This window comes from Otolemur garnettii, unplaced genomic scaffold, assembly GCF_000181295.1.
Source record: "Otolemur garnettii isolate 467f Iridium unplaced genomic scaffold, OtoGar3 scaffold00001, whole genome shotgun sequence".
NCBI lineage: Eukaryota > Metazoa > Chordata > Mammalia > Primates > Galagidae > Otolemur > Otolemur garnettii.
Window position 1 is genome coordinate 69,553,158 of NW_003852396.1, and position 26,012 is coordinate 69,579,169.

A 26,012-nucleotide genomic window follows, 5' to 3' on the forward strand; every position below is an offset into this window, starting at 1 on the left:
TTTTTTGAGACAGAATCTCTCTATGTTGCCCTCAGTAGAGTGCTGTGGTGTCACAGCTCACAGCAACCTCAAACCCTTGGGCTTAAGCAATTCTCTTGCCATAGCCTCTCAAGTAGCTGGGACTATAGGCACCTGCCACAACACCTGGCTATTTTTTGTTGCAGTTGTCATTGTTGTTTTAGCTGGCCCAGGCCGGGTTTGAACCTGTCAGCCTCGGTGTGTGTGGCTGCCATAACCACTGTGCTACAGATGCCGAGCCCATAGGAGTCATTTCTATCTCAGATGGCTAATGTAAACTAAATCCCCAAGACAGAAGCCTTGTTGATGATCAAGCACTAGGAGATCACCTTCTGATGCTTACTGAGGTGGGATGGGGTTTTGTCCTCAGCCAGGACTCTAAGCACCTCTGTCACCTACTCCCCTCAAGGACACTAGAAGTTTCCCAGCTTCCAGGGCCAAGCCCAGGTCTTGTCCCTAAATACCATCTCCTGGTTTGGGTGGCTGCGTGTGATCCTGGCCCTGGCCGGGTGCACCACCAGAGAAGCAGAAAGAGCCTCCTGGGTCTCCCCTCATCTAGCAACGAGCCCCTGGAGTGCAAGACCACAGTAGGCAGCTCCTCTCCTTGAAGGCATGACAAGGAGACCCTAGAGGGGTCACCAGGCCTCTCGGTGGAGGAATGGGGACTTGCATCTGGCCCTTCCCACACCCACCTCTCTGTCTGGCCCTCGCTACCCCACCAAACCACGTGACCCTCAATGTGGCCCCATCTCTCACTTAACTCCCCATGTCTCCATCTTTCCTCTGTAACAGAACAAAACCCTGCACCTGCCACCCAACCATGGAGACACTGTAGTGTCATTCTGGGGCCCAAACCGGGTGACACAGAGAAGCTTAAATCCTGCACGAGGTGAAATGCGATGAGTAGGGCAGGCCTGGGCTTGACCCCTGATTCTGCCACTGAATTTGCTTCACTCCTTCATTCAGCAACATTTCTGGAGCACCAGCTAGCTACATGCTGGGTAAAGTTCCAGGTGGTGAAAACACACAGCCCAGTGAAACACTCCCCTTCTGCTCAAAAGGTTCGTCTTGGTGAGGAAGGTGGTGGTTTCAGGCAGGGTGGAAGGCAGAGCAGGGCGTCGTCCAGCCCAGTCCTGGGCAGCGGTGGATGTGGGGGGTGTTTCTGGGGACGGCTGTAGCCCCCCTCTAGGAGGGGCTTGAGGCAGTGATGTGGTTGGAGGGGTCTATCAAGACCTTGTTAGCTAGCACCTTACATAAAACTAGGAAACGTCAGGTATCCCCAGCGGAGATACGGGGGAGCCTAAAGGAGATTATTGAGGGGGCTCCCAAGCCACTCTGCAGCTCTGCCACAGAAAGGTACACTCGGGAAAGTGACTTGGCCTTTGGTGCCTCAGTTTCCTCATCTGTGAAGGGAGTGTGAGAATATCCACAGCCCAGAATGGCTGAGGTCTGAATGAAGCAGAGCTCATGAACACATGTGGCCAGCCCAAAGCACCCCTCCTTGATGTATTAACATGGTTGTTACTGGGGGGTAAGTTTGGCAAGTGTAGCACCAAAGCAAAGGCAAAGTCACCTGCAAATATCTGACCCTCTTTCCTCCCTGGGCTCATTCTCTTCAGTTCAAGCTTCCCCAGCCCTGGCTGCCCTGAATCACATTTATGAACCAGAAACCTCTATCTCAGTGGTTCTCCACCTTCCTAATGCCATGACCCTTTACTACAGTTCCTCACGTTTTGGGGACCCCCAACCATAAGATTATTACATTGCTACTTTGTAACTGTAATTTTGCTACTGTTATGAATCATAATGTAAATATCTGATATGCAGGATGTATTTAGAAGACCCCTGTGGAAAGGTTGTTCGACCCCTAAAGGCGTTGTGACCCACAGGTTGAGAACCGCTGCTCTATCTGAAGTAACTCCCAGGGTCCCTTTCAATTAAGGCCCATTCCACATACACATGTATATAAAGCAAAGAGACTAACTGGAGGGAAACCACTGTGAAAATCAGATATTACAGGTAAATTAATTCTGTTAAATAGACTTTAAAAACTTTGAAAGTGTGAGGTGGTGACAGCCTCTGTCTTTAGTACCCTCACCAGGGGCAGGGAAGATGTGTTACCAGGCAACATAACCCTTCACCCCAACCAGTGCCTGACATAAGCCCAAATCCTTATTGAATGGAAATAATCTTGAGCAACTGAATTTCTCAGCCTGCACAAGGACCACATCAGCCTGGCAAGAATTTGCTGCTTTTCACCACCATTGAGTGTTTTTGTTCTCAGACATGTTTTTTCTACCTTAAAGAATCACTTACAGGGCAGTGCCTGTGGCTCAAAGGAGTAGGACGCCGGCCCCATATACCAGAGGTGGGGGTTCAAATCCGGCCCTGGCCCAAAAAAAAAAAAAAAAAACTGCAAAAAAAAAAAAGAATCACTGACAAACAGAAAAGGCAAGATGACTTTTCTCCCCTTGAGCAAGAAGGGAAAAGTAATAGTTGAATTGATTATCAGGCTGCTGGTTAAAGTTGATTAGGATGGAAAATATCATTCAATATTTGCTTTTAAAATTTGACATTTACAACTGTTATATGGTTTAATATTCAAACTTTCTAAAGGACAGTTATTTCTATGCTTTTGTTAGCATTTCTGTGTGAATGGCTAGAATTTCGGTTCCAAGTATTTTGCATATACAGTCAGTTTATATATACAAACAATATTTAGTATTTCCAGCTGGGCGTGGTGTTTCACGCCTGTTATCCTAGCACTCTGGGAGGCCGAAGCAGGTGGATTGCTTGAGCTCAGGAGTTTAAGACGAGCCTGAGCAAGAGTGAGAGTTGCTCTACTGAAAAAATAGAAAAATTAGCCAGGCATGTTGGTGGGTGCCTGTAGTTCCAGCTACTTGGGAGGCTGAGGCAAGAGGATTGCTTCAGCCCAAGAGGTTAGGGTTGCTGTGAGCTATGAGGCCATGGCATTCTAGCCTAGGGTAACAGAGAGCTACTGTCTCAAAAAAAAAAAAGTTCAGTATTTCAGTATTCTCAATATGTCGGCTCAAAATTGTTCTTTCATTGTCTCCTGCTCATCAGGACTGAAAAAAAAATTCAAATAAGTCTCTGCTTTACAATGCATGGTATGGTATGTACCTTCTTTCTACTGAGAAAACTTTAATCCACGGTAGATGTGAAACAAATACATCTCTTTTCAACCTGTAACTGCCTCTCAGGGGATCTCCTGAAACCGTGAGAATGTACTTTGTGGAACACAAGACTGGCTTCTGTGGAATCTTCTCTCTAGGTGCTGAAACCTGCAGACTCATTAGGTAACCATGGGCCAGGCACATATGCTTACGAGAAAAGCGGGACCCTCGCTGTTCCCCTGCCACAGGGCTTAGAGAAGGAGTTGTCAGAGCCTCCTTCCTCATCCATGGAGCTGCCCTGACAGTGGGGGGTCGGGGCTAGCTCTGAGGATGACTATGAGGGAGGAGCAAGTTGGGTGGTCAGGGGATGTGGTCAGCATTTCACCAGGCGAGGAGGAGACCGTGCGGTGTGTGTATGGCATGCTGTGTGCTCCAAAAACCCTCCCAGGTGCGTCCACTCTTCACGCGCTGGCCCTGTCTAATGGGCACACAGGCGTGGGCATCAGCCTGAGGACCTAATGGACAGGACCAGCATGTAAAAAGGAAGAGGACCCTTTAGTTTCCGGACATCTAGGTTCCATTCACAGCAGGACTCTCAGGCAAGTCCCTGCCCCCCTCAGCCTCACCTTTCTCACCTGTGAATTGGGGATGCTAATATCTTCCAGTGGGTTTGAGTGAAAGACCCCAGGCCAGGGCCAGCCCAATGAGACACTCACCAGGTGCCTTCTTCCTTGGAGACAGGCCATCAGAGCCTGGGGGTTGTGCAGAGCCTCCCTGAGCTTCCCTGAGCCTGATTTTCTGTGCCTAGCCCTGTGCCCATCAGACATACACAATGTAAGTCCCGCCTTTGGGAACCCCCTGGCCTGAAGCTTGGGTCAGATAAATGCGGAGAACAGACATTCAGTAGGGGAGGGGAGTGAGTTAACACCCCAGTTCACAACACCTGGGAGTACGGAACAGCAGCCTGGGGTGACTGGGTCTGAAGGATGTGAGGGGGATGGGTGCCCTTCTTCCCTCCTCAGTCCCTCCTGCCATGCAGATGATGAGCCCCCATCCCTTCCATTGCTAATCTGTATTTTAAAAGACATTATCAACACATGGTAATAGCAAACTTGATAACAATTCGTTCATTTTCCAATTTTATGCATTCAAGTCATCTGTAACTGCCTGTCAAGGTTTCTGGCTGGTCCCACATAGGGTTCTAGTGACAGCTTATCAATAATAACAGCAAACAGGCAGTGCCTGTGGCTCAGTGAGTAGGGCGCTGGCCCCATATACTGAGGGTGGCAGGTTTGAACCCGGCCCCAGCCAAACTGCAACAAATATACAGCCAGGCGTTGTGGTGGGTGCCTGTAGTCCCACCTACTCGGGAGGCTGAGGCAAGAGAATTGCCTAAACCCAGGGGGAGGTTGCTGTGAGCTGTGACGCCATGGCACTCTACCAAGGGTGACAAAGTGAGACTCTATCTCTAAATATATATGTATATATATTAATAATAACAGCAAACATTTACTGAGCATGTTCTCTGCTCCAGAAAATACTCTAAGCTTTTTACCATTTTACTTTATCTAAGCCTCACCATGTTCCTAAAGGGAGATATTATTCTTATCTCCATTTTACAGATAAGGAAATAGGCACAGAGGTCAAGTCATTTGCCCAAGGCCACTCAGGTGTTCGAGCTGAAATCTGTTTGCAGGTCCTGAGCTACTCTGATGCTACCGGCAGTGTGCGAAGCCCAATTGTGGGCTGAACATGGTTTCTGTGACTCTCCAGGAACTTAAGAAACTGTGCCTGTTACTTATCTTAGGGCACCTGGGTCACAGGCTAGGCTGAAGCCGGCCTCTGTTTAGGTACCTAAGCTGGGGGGTGTCCCCAGGTGGACATACGGCCACCCTCCCCTCCCCGCCCAGTCCCTGCCTGTGCTGCTCACTTGCAGGACTATGGTGGGGACAGGGAGCTGCAAGTGCCTCTCACGGAAACAAAACAGAGAACCTCCCCAATGTGCACAGTGGGGTGTGGACAGTGGGTTTCCCTCTTGAAGCTCCTCCCAGCTCCCCTGGGAGAGCATTCTGGAATCATCATAATGAAAGGGGTGGTCCCAGATTTCCGTGTCTTGGGAGAGGGGTACGTGCACCCTAAGAGCATATGACATCCTCGCCATGTTTTCATAGGTTGGTTAGCAGTGGGATGGGGGGCCCTCAGTTAGCCAGAGGCAAAGGCTGTGGCTCTAAAGCCCTCACCTGTGGCTCTGCCTTCCACCAGGTCTCACCAGCTCCCATGGGAAAAAACCAAATGTGTCCCTGGGCTGAATCTCTGTGGCCAGTCAGTCACTGGCCAGCAGGCAAGAAAGGTGGATGGATGACCCACGAGGCTCCCTGTGCATTGTGAGATTCCAGGCTTCACACTGGAAAGCCACATGGAGCCCAGAAGTAAACTCTCATGTAAATGTATGATCAATGGATTTCTAACAGAGGTGCCCAGACGATTCAGTGGACAAAGGGCAATCTTTTCTGCATGTGCTACAGGATATGTGTGTTAAGAATAGAATGAGAGTCTTATGCTGTACCCTAAATTAGCTTGAAGTAGGTAAAAGACTTAAGAGCTAAAACTATAAAGCTCTTGGAAGAAAATATTGAATCATGAATATTGAATATAGAAAATATGAATATAGGAAAATATTCAGGACATTAGAATGATCAATTTCTTGAATATGACATTAAAAGCACAGGCAAATAAAAATAATTGATAGATTGGACTTTATCAAAATTAAAAACTTTTGTGCATCAGAGAATACTATCCAGACTTCAAAAAGACAACCCACAGGAAGAGAGAAAATACTTGCAAATTATATCTTTGATATGAGATTAATATCCAGAATATATAAAGAATTCCTACAACTCAACAACAATGACAAAAACCAAATTAAAAAACAGGCAAAGGGCTTGAATAGGCATCTCTTCAAAGATAAACAAATGGCCAGATTCCAAAGGACAGATACCGTATGAGTCCCCCTGTGTGAAGTGCCCAAAGGAGGAAAATTCATAGAGAGAAGAATAGAGGCAGACAGGGACTGTGGGAGGCAGGGGATAGGGGCAACGTTTGGGATGATGAGCTAGTTCCCGAGATAGTGGTGACGGTCACACAACAGTGTGGATGTATTTAATGACACTACCTTGTACATTTATAAAGGCAAAAATGGTAAATGTTATGTTATTAACATGATTATGTTATGTATATTATTTCACTATACTAAAAATCCATTCCTACGTAAAGTACAGATTTTGACTTAAACCCTTTCCAACCGTGTGTTGGATCTCATCTGACCCGCTCCTGAGTTGGAAGACTCCAACACGGGGTTTTTGTGTGTGTGTGTGTGTCTCGTTCTATGACAAGAGGTTAGTGACAATGATGAGTACCTTCTTTGGCCATCAAACACAGCTGACCGCTGGTTGTCGGAAGTAACAGCCTGTTCAATTTGAAAAAGTGACATTTTAGAATCCACCAAGTTTATGGGCGGAGTGGACAGAGCTGATCAGTACTGTGGATGTTACGGATTTACAAGGAGGTCCTGCAAATGCTGGAAAAAATTATTCTTCTGGCTGATTGAAGTCGCAGTTGTGAACAGCTACATCCTTTACTCATTAGATAAGGAGCGTGGATAAAAAGTGCAGACACACCTTTTTCTGCAGGAGAAATCTCATCACTCAGCTTGTGAGCAATGTGAGGAACAGAAATTCCAGGGAGAGGGGAAGACCAACATCTTCTGACACTGAGGAGAGGTTAAATGGGAAGATATATTTTATAATGCAAAAATGGAAAAAAATCAGCAAGGGATCACGTGGTTTGCAACAGAAGTGAGGAAGGTGGAAGGGGAGGAACCGTTTTCTGCCATGAGACATGTAAGAGGAAGCCTGCCCTTCATCCCAGAGATGGCTTCAAGAAGTATCACACTCAAAAACGTTATAGACAAAAACTAACACAAACACGTGAATTATCTTATGTAACTTAAAATAGATAATAAAATTATCAGGCCAGTCCATATTTATGTTTTTCTCTTTTAAAAGTGTAGGATAATTACAAGCAATCCACCAACTTCTTTCCCACCCAAAATAAATAAGAGCTGGGGAGTATGCTGGTAGCAGAAAAATTAAATTGGAAATTACAGAAAATAAAAGTCATACTGAGCAGAGCAAAGAGCACTCAACTCCGGGTCTTGCCTCTCTACGCCCTGCTCAGAGTCCTGCTTCCCCAGAGTGTGAACCCCTATGGCAGAAAATGAACAGCACTCCCGGCTGTGCTCCTGCTCTTCTGCTCCTCAGCTGGCTTCCCAGCACCCACCATGCTCCTGCACCCACATTTGCTCCTTGTTCTTCTCCAACCTGATTCATGCTGTTGCCGAGTCCAGAGGGCCATTTCTCACTCCCTCCTATTCAGCTTCCAAAGTCTACTTAAATATCCTACTCAGGAAGCCCCAGTCCATTTGCACATCCCTGGGGGTTCCCACCGCACTCAGCACATTCTAACAGGGCTGTTGGCTCTCTGAGGCAGAGTCAGCTCATTCACTGCCAAAGACACCGGGGTGCAACTTTGAAGGATCTCTTGGATGGGAGGAGAAGTTTTTGCCAGGGCATTTCATACCATTTCATCTGCACCTAATTCCTTGTCTAAAGAGAGAGGAAGAAGCTCTTCTAGAAGATCTTGTCTGCTTCTTTGTCCATGCATCCTCCAAGTGCCTGGTTCACTGTAACAGTGGCCATCACCCCCTGAGCGCTGACTACGCCCCAGGCTCAGCTCTAAGTGCTTCATGTGAATCATCTTGCTTCATCCCCACAACAGCTCTGTGGGCACCAGGGGGGTATTATCATCCTCTCTGTGCAGATGAAGGGACTGAAGCACTGAGAGGGCATGAAACGTGGCTGAGGTCCTGAGCATGGTGCAGGGACGCACATGCGTGCTCCCCTCGTGTCTTCCTTAAGAGCCTTTCTACCTCTCCTTCATCCGAGCCAAGGCTCGAATCTGTAAAATGGGGATATGTAGGCCTTTGCTGAGACTCAAGCGCTCAGAGACAACAAGTGCTGAGCTGGAGGCCCTGCTGGGAGCCAGGTAAGGTCAGGATGGAGTCCTTGGCAGACCAGAAGGCTGAATCCCTTGCAAGTGAATCCCAGAACCCCAGGGTGGGGACTGAGTATGGGGTACTCAGGAGAATCATTGGTAGCTCTCAGGTGGCCCCACTGCAGGCAGCAGGAAGGAACAAGGGGCCCAGAGTAGGGCTACAGGAAGGAAGGACCTGGAACTCACTGCAGAGAATGGGGGAGAGCTGAGGGGAGGAGAGAGTCAGGGATGGGGGGAGAACAGTACTTGACGGGAGCCGGCCTTGGCAGCCAGACTTGAGCAGGGACCAGCAGGGAACTTCCAGAATCTGAGAGGACCAAGGTTTATGCCAAGCAGGGCTGCTCAAGACCTCCCTGCCTCATACCCTACAGGTATCCTCGCAGGAAGGGAATCATTTTCCTGAGGGCACAGGGAGTCATGTTTCCACCCCAGATCTCCAGTCAATGGAAGGATGAAGGAAGAGAGGATGGGAAGATTTACAGAGTTCCCAGCATATTCACTTCCCATATCACCCATTCATTCATTTATTCATTAACAAACATCTATTGAGCACCTACTACATACACAAGGTCCTGCTTCAGGCTCTGGAGAACAAGTTTGAAACAAAACAGAAAAAGCCGCAGGCAGTCCTCACTTTCCTAGGAGGGAGGTATTAATTCCCCATTGCCAGATCCCACAGGGGTCCCTCAGCTCCAGTCTACCTCCATCAGAGGTTCTGGCATGTTCCTGGGGCTTCTGGAATTTCACGCAGTAATCCCTCATACCAGTTATGAGACACCTATATTATGACTGGCACCCTTGTCTCATCTAGCACAGGTGAAGAAGCTGTGCCCCAGGTCACAGAATCAGGTCTAGAACTTGAACCTGCCAGATGTCAAAGCAGCCTTTAATGCACCTTCACCGCCCCCCCCCTTGTATTCCTAGGTATAAAGTTGAGAAGAGCTCTTTGGGAGCCCTGTTTGGAAGACCCCATCCTTTGTCTCCATATCCTCTAAGATAGGGTCCAAATCCAATTAGGATCATCTTATAAAAGGATGCCTTTTAGATTTTTGGAGTCCTTGGCCATCAAAATTTTGCCTTTTCCTTCCTAGGTGCTCACCTTTGGACAAGTTCCGTATCTTTCTCTTTTCATGCATGAAATAAGGTTGCTATCAGTATCAATCTCACAGGATTGTGATGGAGATTGCATGAAATAATACACAAGAAGTGCTTGGCACATTGCCTGGCACACAGGCAGAAGCACCCAGTAAATCTGGGTGATCATGTGGCTCAGAAGCAGTAGAGGTCTTGCCCTGCTAACTCTAGTCTTCCTTTGCCTCACACCCCATTATGGTCTCGGTCCTGCAGAGAGGAAAGTGGAGGCTAGGGGCTGGGCGAGACCTGCCAGATTCCTATCCGATGGCAAACTGGACCAACCTTCTCCCTCTCTCAGCACAATGAGTCGGGGCTCCAAGTCCCTGAGGATCCAGAGGACCCATCTTTCTCTCGATGCCTGGACTATCACAGGACCCCTGGGCCTCTGAAATCATCACGTCTCATGAAGGGGGTTTCACAGATGTGGAGACTGAGCCCCCAAAGGAGACCTGTGCAGTTGAGCTGCCGGGTACAAGTTGTCTTCCCTGTGTGAGGGGGAGTGCCTTCCTCGAAAGCAGACGCCATGGAGTTGGAGTTGTCCCAGCTCAGTGTTGTGATGTGAACCAGATGTGAATGAACTTATATGTCCAGGTGGAGCCCTGGACATTGAGGAGGCTCACATATCCGAGGGCACCCAAAGTTTCAGTTCCTTCCTGACACCTCATCAGAACCCCACTGCCACAATTTCCACTATCCCAGCAACCTCACAGGGCAGAGTGAGGGGTGGGCAGAGGACTTGGCAGTGCAGGATGCACCTGCAGGTGCACCACCCTCTATCATCACACCCTCCTCACTCGCAAGACAGGCCCCAATGGCTCTGCTATACAGATGAAGAAACTGGGTACCACTAGAGAGGTAAGGGGAACCGGACAAGCCGAGACTTGAACCCACATCTGATCTGCAGGAAAAGCACAAACAGAGGGAAAGAGAAAGCCAAGAAGAGAAGATTTCCAAAGATTTCCAGTTCCCAGGGAAGAGTCATCAGTCTGGGGAACTCTCAACTCCCCAAACTTTCCTGAGTCCTCCTCTTAGGTGGCTGCCAATGAGCCAGCCACAGAACCTTGGGAGTGTCTTTCCTGTCACTTGTACGCCCTGGGGCAAGTCAACCAGATCTTCTCATCAGGCCCTGAGTCAGGGCTTCCCCCATCCAGGCACTGGTCCCAGTGACCTGGAATTGTGAAGTCTCTCATCTGTCACTGCCTCTGGACCTGAAGGCAAGGGCTGTGTCCAGAGCTTCTGAGAATCCCCCACACAGGTTGGCACAGCAGCAGGCGAAGTTTGGTGGATGATGAGTAAGTGGAATCAGGCATCTCAGTACCCTCATCTGTGAAATCGGACATCTGGCCCAGCAGACGACTGCCATCTCTTCCAGCACTGGGTGGGACACTCACTGTGGTACCGTGACCCATCCTGTGATGGGTGGGGGGACCAGGCTCCTGGATGCAACCAAAGGCCCCTTGGGGCCTGGCGGACAATCATGTGCAGTGGAGTAAGTTGGTCATCTGGCCTCAGCTAACCTTGGCATGCGGTTTTCATGAACTTAGGAAAGAAAACCCAGCTTGGCAGAGAGCAGGAGTCCCAACCAGCTGGGCTGCATGCAAGCTAGGTCCCTGCAATCCAACTGGAAACTCCATGGGTGCTCTCCTGTTGTCCTTCTGATCCCCAGGAACTCACAGTGGGGGCTGATTATTTCTAAGGAGACAGAAGTGAACTACAAGCATCTGTCCTATTGGTTGCAGGGTTGTGTGCATGGGAGGGGTTGGATGGAAGCAACAGTAGGTGAGACTGATTTTCCCCAATCACTCTGCCTCCTGCCCCAGCCAGCGGAAGGCGGAGAACTCAGTGGGTTCCACTCTCCTATTAATAAGCTAACATAGGGCTCCATTTCTCCTTGGGTCTCAGTTTGCCCATGTGCTAAATGGGGTCTGCAATGCGCATAAAGGTGTTGCTGAGGATGGCTTCTCTTCCACAGTGAATCGCATAGGACAACGGGTATATCCCAGAGCTGGCTGGTTGGGAAAAGGCCTCCCTGTGGTATGGACGGAGGGGCTAGATGGACCATGTCTGAGGGCCCCAGGATGACGCTGGGGCTGGGTGGGTCCCATCAGAGACTGGCCACAGGGAAATTCTGCCTGCCATTCAATGAGTCAGACTCCCCTGGGAGTTGAGACAAGCAGCAGGAAGGCCACATGCTGTGATGCAAGGGCTAGTTAGTCACTGGCTCCCTGGGGCACAACTCTGGATGCAGAGGCTATGCCACACACAGCCCAGGAGGGGCCTCCGGAGCCGTGTGCCACACTCACCCTAGCATGTATGGGAGTCACACACTAGGGAACACAAATGCCAGTGCTGGGGGGTTTCCATATAATCACACAGGAGTACCCACAAATTAGTACTCTCGGCCCCAACCTGGAACACGTTCAGACAATGGGATTCATCGGAACCAGTGAGGATGAGTGGGGTACACAGCTGTCCACAACGGCACTGTTTATACAGGCACACAGATCTCCAGGTCTCCAGGTGTACCCTCATACAGCCCAGGGTGCTGAGTAAGCTCCCTGTGTGCTAACTATCCTGGGCACAACACAGCAGGAGACACTGGTTCATCATCCACCCAGTGAATACCTGGGAGGACGGACCCTGCAGCGGAGGAGACAGGTGCTCGTGGGCTCTAGGAGAAGGTCTGGCTCATACTAGGAGCTCCAGCAACACAGGGATAGAAAGATAAGTGGAGACAAGGACATGAGCAGCCTGGAGGAGCCGGGAACTCCTGAGCCTCAGCTTGTGGGCAAGAGGATGCAGGTGGCTCACACCCCTCCCCGCCCCGTTTATTACGTACCAGTCCTGAGCCCAGAACCTGCATTCAGGGTGCCCTCCAGACCCAGCCGACTTTGTATCCTGGGATTGCTACCAGATCAGGACCTGCTTTAGCTTTTAGGAGAGCCTTTTCTGCCCACCCTATCCCAATTTCTCTCAGCCAAAAATGTATGTTGTAGGGGGGAGGAAGGAAAAGGGGGCAAATGTGGGCCCAGACTGGCATAAGCGCAGAAAGCCTGAGGGTCTTTGGAAACTACCCAAACTCCTGCATTTCACAGAGCTAAAATATGGACCCAGAAGCAGGAAGGACTTCTCCAAGGCTGAGCAGGGAGTAGTGAACACAACGGGGGAGACCTGTGGCGATTTGCTTGGGCTGTGTGCCCTGCTGGACGCCTGTGCCAAGTCAGACATTAGGGTCCCAGCCCAAGCCTTCCACAGCTTCCCAACCTTCCCAGTTGTGGCCTTTGGAGAGCTGGGAGAGCCAGCTGCTGTGCTTACTGGGCTCACCATCCACTAAGAGGGGCATGGAGCCAACGCTAGTGTTCTGCTGCCCCCAGTTCAGAATGAGAATTCACCCTAAATGAATCTGCTTTAAGAATCTAATGAAGCATGCCCAGTTTCGTCCCTGTCTGGAACACAGCGAGGAGGCAGCTACAACCAAGTACGTGAGGCAAGGTCACCAGAAAAGACAGGCGTTTGGCAGGAGGTGGCCCCTCTCGCCCCCAACAGTATCTCCTAGTCACCCCCTCCTCTGCAAAAAAGCACTCTAGAAGTCACATCACAGAACAGAATGCCACAGAGATCCTTCCGGTTGCCTCTGGGGTCGTCTGAACCATCTGACAATCCTGCCTTCCCTCCACTGAACCACGGAACTGTACTTTCACCAGTCTCTTCTCTCTGCTGAACCCCAGCTCCCCTTTCCATCCCTCCCTCTCCCCTTTTGTGCTGCAGGTTCAAGGTGAGATGGGTAGAGAAGCTAGTCTTTCTTAAAGTGACAGGATGCGCTGGCGATGGAGAGGACGGCTGCGGTGCAACTGAATGCAATATTTTCCTGAATACCCCGGAGGCTTCCGTGGCACCACTGAATTTTTGCCAGCCTTTCTGACGAGACCGGGGCAGCACCCCTGTCCTGGATGCGGAGGGAGCATGTTTAATGGAGAGGTGGGGGTGTCTCTCATTGATACATCTGTATAAGAAAAGTGGGGAAGGGAGGGCTTCCCCTGCCGGGCAGTCCCTGGAGGCCACTGGGAGCTCTGCTTTCGGAGAAAAATCCGCTGATACCCGTACTGGGCTGAGGCTGGGAGGACTTGCTGGCTGGAGGGAGCAGCCTCCTCCTTCCCCTCAAGGGTCCCGTTTGGAAGAAAGGCTCGGTCTCGCTTGCTCAGTGGCACTACAAAGCCCTTCGCCTCTATTCTGGATTCACTGGGCGGTATCATCACTAGGTTCTCGAGGTTTTGGTTTCCCAATTCGATGACCTGCCTTTTACCTCAGTGAGGACGTGTAGCTGAGACTGGGAAAGCCGGCCGCTTGCAGGCACACGTGGCCAGGTGGCGCCCGGCAGGCGACGTCCGTCCGGACGCAGGATGAGGGTCTCACGTCCCCACCCGAAACAGGGCTGGGGCGTAGGTCCTTGGCAGCCTCAGCAGGGGTTTGCTGGGCTGAGGATGCTGAGGCTCTGACTACAGGGAGCTCTCTCTGGTCCAGCTTTCTCTCCCCTACGGATCACACACTCGGTTACTCATCCGCCTCGCCTGTCCCAGCGTCTGAGCGCACCGCCAGAGCCGGGCTCCCTACTCCCCACCCCAAGTCCGCGGAGCCGCGGGGGACTCCCGGCAACTGTCCTCTCCTTTCCGTCCCAAACCTCTGGACGAACGCCCCAGAAAGCCAACCTCCCCTCACCCCAACAGCTGCAAAGGCCACTATATTTCCATTTCATATTTCAAATTGCCACCCAAACGAAGCCGCGCGCAGCTTCAGGAAGAAAGCAAGGGGCTGAGGCCGAGACAAAGTTATGTCCCGAGGAAAATGCGTCCAGCTGCTCTTCAAAACCGAAGTCCTCGGGACCTTGGCAAAATTTTACTTGTGGTGTCTTAACTCATTTCCCTGCCGCGGCAGGCCGGCAGCCCAGCAGCCCAGCGCGCACCGCTCCGGGCTTTGGTGACCCCGGGACAGCCAGGCAGCCAAAGCGAAGTTCTCGGCGTAGCGGGTTCTAACCTGCATTACGATGTGGAGCTTACAAAATCACCCTACTCAAGAAACACCACGGTCAGTCGGGAACTAGACAGAATTGCTGGCATTCTGAAGTCTCTTTTGAAATTTTCTTAAAACAACTTACAAAGAGTTTTTTTCCTCAAAAGTTTTCCGCGTGCGTATTTAATACTTAAAGGGTCTGTTTCTTCATCCGGACTGTAGTTCTACCCGGGTACACATGCATAACACTTCTTCTAAATTTCTTTGAGAGCTGTGTGCTTCACTGTAGATAAATTATAATGAAGAAGGATTCGTGCAAGACTATTGATTTAAAAACAATACTAGACCTTTAATGCAGGCCTTCTGTTTTTCTTTTCTTTCTTTTCTTTTCTTTTCTTTTTTTTTTCCTATTTAAAAACGTATGCGGAGCAGGCTGGCGGCAATGGAAATTAACAAAGTAAAAGATTAAAAGCATCTTCCTTCTCCGTTTCCCCTTCAAAATTGATCGGGGATCTCCTCCCTTCCCGAATAGGCTTCATCTCTCAGCTCCCGGTTCCCCAGATTACCTCCTAGTCTCCCATAGGCTCTTGCTACTTATGGGTCCCTCTCCGTTTCTCCCTGTCTTTTTGGGGTCTTCAGTCAAATGTAACTACACACCCCATTCTTTGACTGCATTAAATGCAACCCAGAAGAATTAACACGTTTCATGGCCATGGGCCCCTCAGCCGCACCCCGGGGGCTCCAGCCTAGCTCAAGTCTCCCAAACCTGGGCACTGAGAGCCTGACTTTGGGGGCGGATGCGTGGGAAACCGAGCAGTCGGCTCTTGACAAAAATCTGCGTGCACCGAATCGAAAGCGAAAGGGAAGGAGGAGGCAGGGCACTTCCCGCAGCAGACCCGCGTCCTGCCTTCGCTCTGGCTTCGGATGGAGGTAGGGGTGGGGGGCGGGGAGCAAGGCACCAGAGTCCCTTTCCTGGCGACAAAGAGGCCCTTCGTGGCTGAGAAACGTGGAGTCTCCAACCGGACGCCTCTTCTGGGGCCAAGGAGGCCTGCCCTACTTTCGGGCAGGCGCTAAGAGAGGCCAAAGTGTGGACCAGGAGCGTGGATATGTCCGGACTGCAGAAGGACTTGCTGGAACACTTTTATAAAAACGCGTATGTCTCTGTACCCCAAGAAGACTTCGGAGTCATCTTTTAGTACTGATAGGTAAACGAAGATCCTGAAAGGGAAGGGGCACTTGCAGCCAGGGAGGACTTCCGTCATCTCCTCTTTGGACAACTTGGGACAAAAACCACAGAGCCAGCAGACTGGAGGTGGCTACTCTGCCTTAACTCCCTTAGCGTGTCCTTGCCCCAGTTACGATCCTCAACCTCTTCAGCTGCGGGACATTTCAACAGGAGGGTGCCCCCCAGCTGAGGTCCAGTAAGAGATCTCGCAGCCTTCCCCCATTCCAAGTGTTTTTTCTTGCCAGGGACCCCCAGAGCCAGAAAGGGTGGCAAGGTTTAGGATCAGCCAAGGCCAGGCCTGGCACCAAGGTCCTCTCTGCCTCTGACTTTCTTCAAGCTCCTGGAAACCTCAGAGGATTTTTCCTTGAAACCTGTTGGGTATACACTCTCACAACTATGGAAAAAAATTTGCCCGCATGCCTCAGTTTCCCTGCTTTCTGGTGGTTTAAAGAGCCCAAACCAGAGGCCTCCCTCCTGGCTACCTCTGTAGAGAGTGGAGCTTCGCCTCTTGGTGCCTCAGTTTTCCCATTTTAGACCTAACACGTCTAATCCTTATCCTTACAAGAATCAGAAATCTCTTGGCCAGGGAAACTCAGCTGCTGAGAGAGCACAAAGTACAAACAAGGACTCGTTGCTGGTTAGTGGCTGCTTTGCCCTGAGCAGTGCCTCCATCTTAGGCTGCACGGGGGTGGGGTTCTGTGCATGGATAGAGTATGCTTTTGGTCCCAACCTGGAGCTTATGACTTTGCCCAGAGCAGTGGCAGGGGCTTGTCCTGTCCTCAGAATGGAGTGTTCTAACGTTCTAAACAGCATGGAGGACGGGATGGGAATGGAGGAAGGAGGCTCTTGCCCATAATAGGACCCAGAGACGCCGTTCTATTATCACTTTGATGAATATTAAGAAACTGGAACTTAGAGAAGCGACTTGCTCTCAGGTCACACTATAGGTTAGGGGCAGTCCCAGGTCAAGTGGCTAGCCTCTTCCCTAAGTAAAAGAAGGGCCAGGCTGGTTGCTGGGGTCCAGCAAGGGACAGAGAAGGTGCTCAGAGGGGCCAGCCCTCTCCGCCTTCAGCCCTCTCCGCCTTGTCTCAGATCTGACCGCATCTTTTACCAAGTAGTTGGGAGCTGTTGGGCTCTCTTCTTGCCTAATATCTCAGCTTCCTCAGCGGTCTCATTGGTGGATTTCCTTAAAATACAAAAACCAGAGCAGTGGGAGAGAAAAAAACGTGAGTCCCCTCCTTGGCTGTTCACAATGAAACTCCATGGGTCCCCCAGGCTGCGACCTGCTCTTACCTAAGACCTGAATGACAGGGATGAGGAGGGGGTCTGAGACGGTGGGAAGGCCAGTGTTTATGCACAAGGCTGAGTCCTTGAGCACCAAGGAGCACCTGCGAGGAGCCGGAGCCGGGGGAGGCTGTGATCTGAGTGCCTGATCTCATTCCAACTTGAGGTGGAAAGGAAAGGTGGAGGAAGTGGGAAAAGGCCACCAGATCTTTCTAAATCTGCCCGAAGTCCTGTCCTGTGGGTTTGGGAGTTGTGTACCTTGTTTGAGGCCACATGAGTGTGTTTTCGGGGTGTGATGGATGTTTGCTCATAAAGAAGAGGTTGTATGTGTGTGTAAAATGCAAGTGTAGGCAAGTGTGTGACTGTGTATATGTTTGTGCCTGTCAGCAACCATTTACAGACTAGTTCTGAACCTGCGAGAGTGAGTGTGAATATGAGAAAGCATTTGTTTTCCTAATGTTAAAGCCATCAAGGCCTCCCCCATGTCCCACCTCTGTCCCCAGGCCTAGTGCCCCTCCATCCTGCTGCACTGGGCAGTGGAATGCCTTGCCTTGTCAGGACCAGCTCATCTCACCAGGCCCTTGCCCGAAAGCCCAAGGCCTCAGGGGGAGAGTGTGGAACAAGGGCTTCTGGCCCAGAAAAGGATTTCCCTCCATTCTCAGTTGCTCTTCCTTCTAGTTTGGGGATCCCCAACCCCAAACTTCTTTTGTGGAAGAAGAGAAGGCCTAGACTCCTAAACTGTTCTGGCTTCAAAATGCCCTTGAGAGCTGTCTCCTAGTGCAATGATTGCTGACTTGGGAGACCCAGGCTCCAGTTCAAGAGGGCTTGGAGGTCATTTAGGCCGTCTCCCTCGGGAGCCCTGTGGGCCCAAAGAAGAACCTAAACCCTTCTTTCTTCCCACAGCCCTGGGCCACCTGGAGGTCCACGGCTTTATATGTCTCGGTGGCTGGTCTGCTCTAAACCATTGTTCGAAGGCCGGCCGCCTCCAAGGATGGCCGACAAGAAGGCACCGGGAAAGTCAGGCCGGCTTGAATCCCCGCCACAAGCAGCGCCCTGGGTCCCAGGATTTCAGGGTTTTCTGGGATCCTAAGGTCTCCGTAGCCACAGTTGTGCGATACCGCTGCGCCTTAGCTTCCCGTGAGGGCTTCACCAACTGTGGTCCGGGCTCTGGGTCAGGCTCGGCACCTGCGATGCTCTCACCTGCAGCGCCAACCGAGGAGCCTCCGAGCCCGCGTGGAGCGAGGCCTCAGCAGCCCCACAGCACAGCGCCCGAGCGAGGCGCCGCGCGACTCCTTCTCCCTCACGCCTAGAGCTGGTACGAAGCATCTGCTTCAAATCCAGAGCCGCAGGCAAAGCAAGCGGCTTGTGGAAACGCCGAAGAGACCATGAGAAACAAACTCCTGGTCGAATTATAGTAGCGCTTGGGCTGGAAGGAGGGAGAACAGATTCGCGGCCCCCTCGGAGCAGTCGATCTTAACTTTACAACCTGGAGTCACCCATCGCTGGTTCCGCGCCTCCCTAGCCCGCGGACTCCCACCTCCCGCGAGCCTAGTGAGTTTCGGGGGATGCCGTAACTGTGGACCCGAAGGTCCCCAGCACCCTGTGACCAGCACGTGCACTTACCGTAGCAGGGAACCTGCAAGGCCGCGTTGTGGCTGCTGCTGCTTTCCTGGAGTTTGAGGCTGCCGTCCGGGGGTGTCTTGCAGGCGCCTCGCTGCAAGTAAAGATGCGGTTGCTGTGCGGGCGGCTGGGGCTGCTGGGGCTGCTGGGGCTGCGGCGGTGGCTGGGGCTGCGGGGCTGGCGGCTGCGGCTGGAATTTGTTAAAGGAGCCTCGGGCCCCGGCGCCACTCTCCAGGGGTGCAGCCAGGTCCTGCTGCCCTGCGCCGTACCGGGCCCGGCTTTTGGCGTCCCCGAATCCCTGTCCTTTGGCGGCGGCCGACAGGAAAGTTGTGCCGAACTTGTCGCCGCCAGGGAATGCCCTAAAAGGCGATGAGCCCTCCCGGCTCTGTGTCACCGGGTTGTAGTAGGCGTCCATGGCAGTGGCCGGCGACTCGCAGTAAGAGACGCAAGTCTCAACATTCATGCCTGGCTCGCGCGGGCGACGGGCGGGGGCGCGAGCGAGGGCGCGAGGACGCCACCGCGCGCCTTGGCTGGGAGTTTGGAGAGGCAAGGAGGCGATGGCCGTGCACTCGGCGCCCGGCCTGCGCGCTCTTCCTCCTCCCCCTCCACACCCGCTTCTCTCTCTCTCTTCCCCTCCTCCCCCGTCTTCTCCCCACAGCTGGCCCAGGGAAAGAACCGAGGGCTGTAAAAAGATTCAGATGTTTCAGAAAGTTGACCAGATCTCTCAAACCCTCTTAAGGTTTTTGAAGCAGAAAAAAAAAAAGATTGAACCGACTTGCTCCTTCCTTCTCCCCTCCTTCTTCCCCTCCTTCTCGCTCCCTATTCTCCTTCCACCACCCCCTGCCCCTCCCTTCCTTCTTTCCTCTCTTAAGGAGATGCCACTAACTCCATAGCCCGAGATTCAACCTGGAGGAGCCCAGGGCCTTTCAGATTCGAGGTGGGGCTGGGTAGGTGCCAGGACCCTCAAGGCTTCTGTAGACCTGGCTGCGAATTGGCGGGTTGTCCGAGTTTGGGACGAGGGAAGTGCAAATTTTAATGACAGGTTAAAAATAAAATAAGACACCTAAAAACAAACTTAACAGATTTTGACGTTTGGTGTCAGAGGGTTCGCTGGCCTAGGGGTGCAGGCAAGTGGTTTGGACTCGTGATGGGAACTTGGAGGTGCAGCTGGGGGCCTTCCCGCTGGTACCTTTCTTCTATTCCCAGCCCCCTCCTCCCCATTCCAGGTTCTTTCTTCTAGAAGATTCACACACACACACACACACACACTCCTACCTTAGCTGCCTGTGCACAGTCACTTTCACGTTTTATTAACTATTTCCCTTCCCTGGAAGGGCGCTGGGCTGGGATGTGGTGGAATCTGTTGACTCTATCACCGGAGGGGCCAGGCTTCAGAGGCCATGAGAACTGTGCCCAAGGATCCCTTCTCCAGGCTGAGCAGCTCACACCCCATGTCTGCATTCAGCCCAGGACATTTTCTGGCAGGCAAACTTGAGAGTGAGGTGTCAGAGACCCAGCGGCCTCGCTAGACTGTCGCTCTTAACTTGCTTATTGTATGAGGTGAGGAGAGCTGAGGCAGTCTCTTCTCTCTCTGGCCTCACTGCCCCAAATGAAAACCAACGGTTTGGATTTGATGGGTCATGCTTTCTTCATGGAATAGCAAAGGATATGTACCTCAGGGTCCCCAGACCTGGCACAGCAAGGGGAAAGAACTTTCACTGTGTGCTGAGCCGGTTTCACATGGCCGATCTTTGATTTCACTTCACAACAACCATGAGTGATACAGATTGGGGTCCCCAATTTTCCGATGAGCAAACTGAGGTTCAGAGAGGTGCGGTCACCTGGCTGAGGTGACCAAGGTCACACGGCTGAGAAGTAGCAGCATCTGCCTGGAAACTGAGGCTTAGATGAGTCTGTCTACCTACCTGGGAAGGGGATGCCAACAGCTAAGAGGCAAAGAGGAAAAGAGCCTCTGCCGCAGAGTGGCTCAGATCGAGAAGCACAATCAAAGCAACCCTCCTGAAAGCGCAGGAAAAATCCGTGGATAGAGGACAGATGTAGAAGGGGTCTTGAAGTGGAGTGAGAGGTGAAAGGGCAAAGTAAAACGAAAGAAGGCCAGAGCACCCTGAATGTAGATCAGATGTCAACTTTATTCACCTGAGCTCCCCCAAAGAAAAATGTCTGCGGGGTTGTGCTTCTACCCCAATCTCATCTGGGCTAATCCTTGCCCCCACCCCACTCTCGGGTATCTCTGGTCCTTTCTCCACCACTGCCGCCACCGACTGTGCGATCTCACATATGGTTTCCATCGGGCTTACCTTGAAGTGCTCGTTAATAAAGATATTCCACAAAACGGGGCCAGGAGCGCTGCGGGCCATTTCCCTCCCCCTCCGCTAAGGGGAACTGCACCTCTCTGGCCCGCAGACCTACTAAGTCGCGTGAGGGTCCTAAATTTATTGAGAATCTGTTGAGCCACAATTTGGGGATGCAAGCCCGTGTCATACCCATTTTGCATATGAGTACAGTGGGACTCCAAGAAGCAAAGTAATTTTCCAAGTCAGCAAAAAGGTGGGTGAGCCTGCCATCATCCTAAATACTCCTGTCTAGCGGAAGTCCCCTTCATTTCCTAGAATCTGCCAAGTTCTATGGCAAGTGCTCCATAGCATAGGCGGCTCCCTCTAACTGGACTTCCCCGACTTTACCCCTACGCTTGTGTTTTGCTAATGATTCAGTTCGGTCTAGAGTACCTTATTCTTGGTAGCCTTCCCATCTCTCTTAGTCTCTATCCCAGGCCTCCTGGTTGTCTGATTGCCTGGCCACTTGGGCATCTCAGCCCCACTAATCAGATGCTCTCCTGAGCAGTGTCCTACATGTCTGACGCCTCACAAACATGTATACATTTTTCAATACAAGATTAAAACCAGGGCTGTAGAACCCTAAGCATCTTGATTTCTTCCAACTGCCTAGCCCAGACCCTAGCCAGGGATGACAGGTCTCACAGCCACTCCCTCTTTGAGATTTAGCAACAAAACTAACAGTGAACTGGCTCTTCCTGAGCCTGAACCTAGAGAACAGTGAGTTCTCTCGGCACAAGAGCCATGTCTGTCTTGTTCACTAGAGGACATGGTACTCATAAAACATGTGTTGAAGAAATGAATAAAAACATCGTGTGATTCCCAGAGGCTTGGAGATCCATCTTTGTCACAGAGTTCCAAATGAACAGGCTACCCCAGTTCCCTGCAGGCACCCAGTGGTGGCAGCGATCCCCCCCTTCTCCTGTGTGGTAGGGAGGGGGAATGGCTCCAGGACAAGTTCAATTGCAGTTAGACAATATTCTCAGTAACATCCAAGCGGGGCCCACTCAATACAAAAATCTGCCATATTCTAGGAAATATTTTCCAGTGCTGCCTCTCACCACCTGCCCACTCAGCTTTTATTACCTTTTTAATTACTGCCTCATTATTCAATCTCCACCTGAGCACTCAGGGCAGCACAGAATTTAATGCTGTGTCTAGTATCTCTCCTGTCTTCCTAGGCCCTGCATCCTTAAGATGAGGGTTCTCTATGCTCTAGATCAGTGATTTTCAACCAGTGTGCTGTGGCACACATCTTAGGTGTGCCATGAAAAAATTTTAAGATCAATAATTAAATTATTTTTGAAAGAAATTCAAAGCACAGTATACTGTTTTCTTTACTCTTTTTAAAATCAACATAATTTAAGTCTGCCACCAGGGAAGTTTAACTATAGGTCAAGTGTGCTGTGAGATATAAAAGGTTGAAAGACACTGCTGTAGATGGACCCAGGAAGAATGAGCATGTGCATTGAGTCAAAAAGTGTCTGGGCAATTTGGCAAAGTCTGTGTGACAACATTCTGGATGAATACCTGAAACCCTCATGAAAATTTCATCAACCCCCCTTTTCCTGGGTCCCTTTAAAGTGTAGTTGATTATTCGGTTATTCTGTGTGTGTTCAGTCATTTGTCCATCTATTGGTCCATCCCCGCCTCCCTCTATCAATAGTCGAAAGCTGAGCTGCTCCCACCAGCTCCTCGGCATGCAGGGTGCCCTTCCAGTCTCCTGGCCACAGGGAGAGTGCTGAAGTTCGGTTCTGGCCCCAGCCTCTGCTCTGCAGGTGTGTCATTTCTCCCGAAGCAAGTCTCTCCCTGGCTTGCTGTCTGCCTCCCATCAGGTCCCTAACACTCCAGGCAACTGGTTTCTTGGCTGTGTACTAGAAACCCTGGGGGTCCGTGGGGACCGCTGCTTCAGGTCCTGCATCCCCCACCCCCTGGCAGGTGCAGCCCTGGTTGTCCTCTCCTCCCTCCCTTTTCCTTCTCCCAGGCAGCTCTCCAGGAAGCAGCTTCCCCCTTCACAGGACAGGAGAGCAGGGGTGGGTAAGTAGTGAAGAAATGTCTGTCTTCCTCAGCTCTAGCCATCACCTGGTGGTGGTGGGGGGGGAGGCTTCCTTCACCACCCTAGCTTAACCCTGTCACATCTGCCCCTTCCTTCCGACCAACTATCATGATCTGGCATTATCTCCCACATTTGTGAATTTACTTGGTTTATTTGTCTTACCGCTAGAATGCAAGACCATGGCAACTGTGTCCCCAGTGCTGAGTATAGCACTTGGCACACAGCACTGCTCAGAAAGTAACTGTCAAATGGAAGATTGACTGAATGAAAAGCAGAGAGCCTTTCCGTGGAGCGTAACTGCCTAGTCCCTGTGGCTAAAGTCTGAGTTCTTGAGGCAGAGTTGGCTAGAGTGCCCTGATTGGAGGTGCGGGGAGGCAGGGAGGCTCAGCAGACACTACCCTCTTTCAAAGGGAAGGACAGATTTGGAGCTACCCTCTTTGGTCTAACTGCTCTCACGCCCCAATCTTCCACTGCACTCCCACCTGGCTGGGTGGACAGTGGAGCAGTGGGGAGGTACCCCAGGTTCAAAGCAGGATTCCTTCCAAGTCTCAACTTCCCTGTGACTTCAAACTCACCTCAGTCGTGTACACTACTTCTTCAAAGTTGCCTCAAATGGCAGGAGGGTTTGAAGACTGCTCAGACGTTTGGGCAGCTGAAAGGACATGTGGACCCCTGCAGAAGAGACAGGAGAATCAAGATATGAAGCTCAGAAGCTTAAAAATCTTGCGTGGAAACTCTCTTGTCCTGGGACCCTTGGGCACACATCTCATGCTCTAAAATAACAACGTATTACTACCGTGTGTTGGACAACTGCTACATTACATTTGAGCTCCTGTTCACGGAAATCTTTGCAATCCTCACCGTAGCCTTAGGGTGGTACTATTATTCTCATTTTACTATGATTAAGCAATCAATTAAAGCACAGAGAAGGGAAATGATTGCTCAGGGTCACACAGCAAAGCAGAGAAAGTGGGACTCGAACTTAGGTGATCTGACGTGGGAGCTCACGCTCTTAACCACCGCGCGCTCTTAGAGATCCCTGGAGACAAACCCGATTACAGACCGGCGGATTGAAAGGTCTCTAACTCCTCCTGGCTGTGGGGCACACAGAAAAGCTCCCACTTCTCCAGGGATGCTGGGGCGGGCACTGGCGGCTCTCGCCAGCCCCCGCATCCCGCGCGACCCGCGGTGCTCTCCGTGGGGCGCTCGCCATCAAGACCCCAGCTGCCCCAGCCCCTATCGGATCTCCCCGGAGTCGGCGCACTGTCCCGCGCCCCCAGGTCGGATAGGAGGGAAGCACTGAGCCCCACCGGTGTTCTCTGGGAGCCCCGCGGTGGCGGCGAGTGCGCATTCGCTCCTCTACCGAGGAGGGCAGGGTTGTCCAGGCGCTTTCAGCCCGCAGGAGTCCAGCGATCCCTGTCCCTTACTCCTCGCCCACTTCATCCTGGGCCCTGCACCCCTGCTTTAGGTGTTTAGCCATGTCCGGACGCTTGCTAGCAAGCATTCGGGAACTTAGCGCTGGGAGAAAGGCCTTAGCACCCGCCGCCTCCCCGGCTCCGCCGTATTGTGTGGAACAAGGTGGGGAGGACCGGGGTCATAAAGGAATCCGACACTCGGGGGCATGTCTTCATTTATCTGGGAATAACGCAGATTCCCGAGGTGCCAGATTAACGAGGCGTTCCGCAGAGTTCCAGCGACTCACACGCGGTTCCATCTCCTGTATCTAAGTAGAGCAAATCCCAAGCCACCGAGCTATAAAAAGAAAATGACCGACCGGCCACACCGCCCGCTGGAGGCGCACACCTTCCCCAAACGTATTCGCTCCTGGGCTTTACATCCCTGATCTAGGGGCACCGGACGCCCCGCACTTTCCCTCACCGGCCAGGCAAGGCAAAGAGCGCTGGGAAGGGGACAGGAGCTCCGAGGCGCCGCGGAAAAGCTGGCTAGAAAGCGTTTTAAGACGAAGTCTTCACTCTGACCCGGCCGCGAGGCGACCACCTTCATTCTTGCTGACCAGGGAGGACGTTACTTGAACCGGAAATCTCCTCTGGGGTCTAAAGCTGTCCACCCGTTGCATATTGATTACAGAGGAGGAGAGTACAAATCATTTAAATCCACATATAGTTCCCAGCCAGGTGTTTGGACGAAGCCCCTGTGCTTTCTTGCCTTGCCTCTTTTCTTCTGGAAGCTGGTTCTGTAAGGTTTCAAAAAGTGGCTTCGTGTGGAAGACACAGGCCAAACCTCACATGTCGAGGGGCCTGAGGCACCTCCTGGGCAGCAGTGAGGTCGCCCTTTCTCCAGGTGCTTGGCGGGAGGGGTGGACCTGCCTTTATTCAGCCTTTGTTTCAGGGAAGCAGGTAGGAACTTCCTACCCATTTCTTAGCTGGGAAGGTGGAGGCTTCAGGAATGGTGGGGAAAGAGTGTCCACAGCTAGAGGGATCTGAAGACCTCCTACTGTGTATTTGTATATGCCTATGGTGGGGAGATATCGAATATTTCAACAGTCTGTAAGGAGTCCCTGACCCCTAGAAGGTTAAGCTCCATCAGTCTGGGTAAAGCTGACCGTCTGGGACAAAGCAGCCCTCTGCTCAGAGTCCTCCCTGTTCCCTTAGACTGGGAACTCATCCTCTAGCTCCTCCTCTCTTTCATTCAGTAACCAAAGCCTACATGGCCAGCCTGGATGGCCCATTTGACAGTCCAGGGCAGGTGTCCTCAAACTATGGCCCATGGGCCACATGCGGCCTGCCTAGGACATTTATCAGGCCCACCGGGTGTTTTTGCGGCAGCTGCCTGTCCTGCTTAGCCGCGGAATCATCCCAGGGCCTGCAGTCTGACCCTCCAACAGTCTGAGGGACAGTGAACTGGCCCCCTGTTTAAAAAGTTTGAGAACCCCTGGTCTAGGAGGTCTCTCCCAAGCTCTGTGGCAATTCTGTGTGGTAAAGGATTGTCTTTCCATCTCACCACCCAGAAAACCAAGCTGGAGCTGGGGAAGGCTGAAGGGGCAGGCTTCCCCCGTACAAGAGAGGGATGGCCTCCTGGCTGTCCTCTTCCTGACTGTTCTCAGCTAA

General features: G+C 51.7%; 1 protein-coding gene across 1 annotated transcript in view; it reads right to left on the minus strand.

Annotated features, from left to right (window-relative positions):
* ALX4 (ALX homeobox 4) overlaps positions 1-19,120 on the minus strand; it is a 40,957-nt gene extending 21,837 nt beyond the window's left edge. Inside the window, exon 1 of the mRNA XM_003781249.3 lies at positions 18,538-19,120. Within this exon, the coding sequence (XP_003781297.1) occupies positions 18,538-18,997 (460 nt within the window). The 5' untranslated portion in view covers positions 18,998-19,120. The remainder of the gene's footprint in view (positions 1-18,537) is intronic.
* Between the last annotated feature and the right edge of the window lie 6,892 nt (positions 19,121-26,012).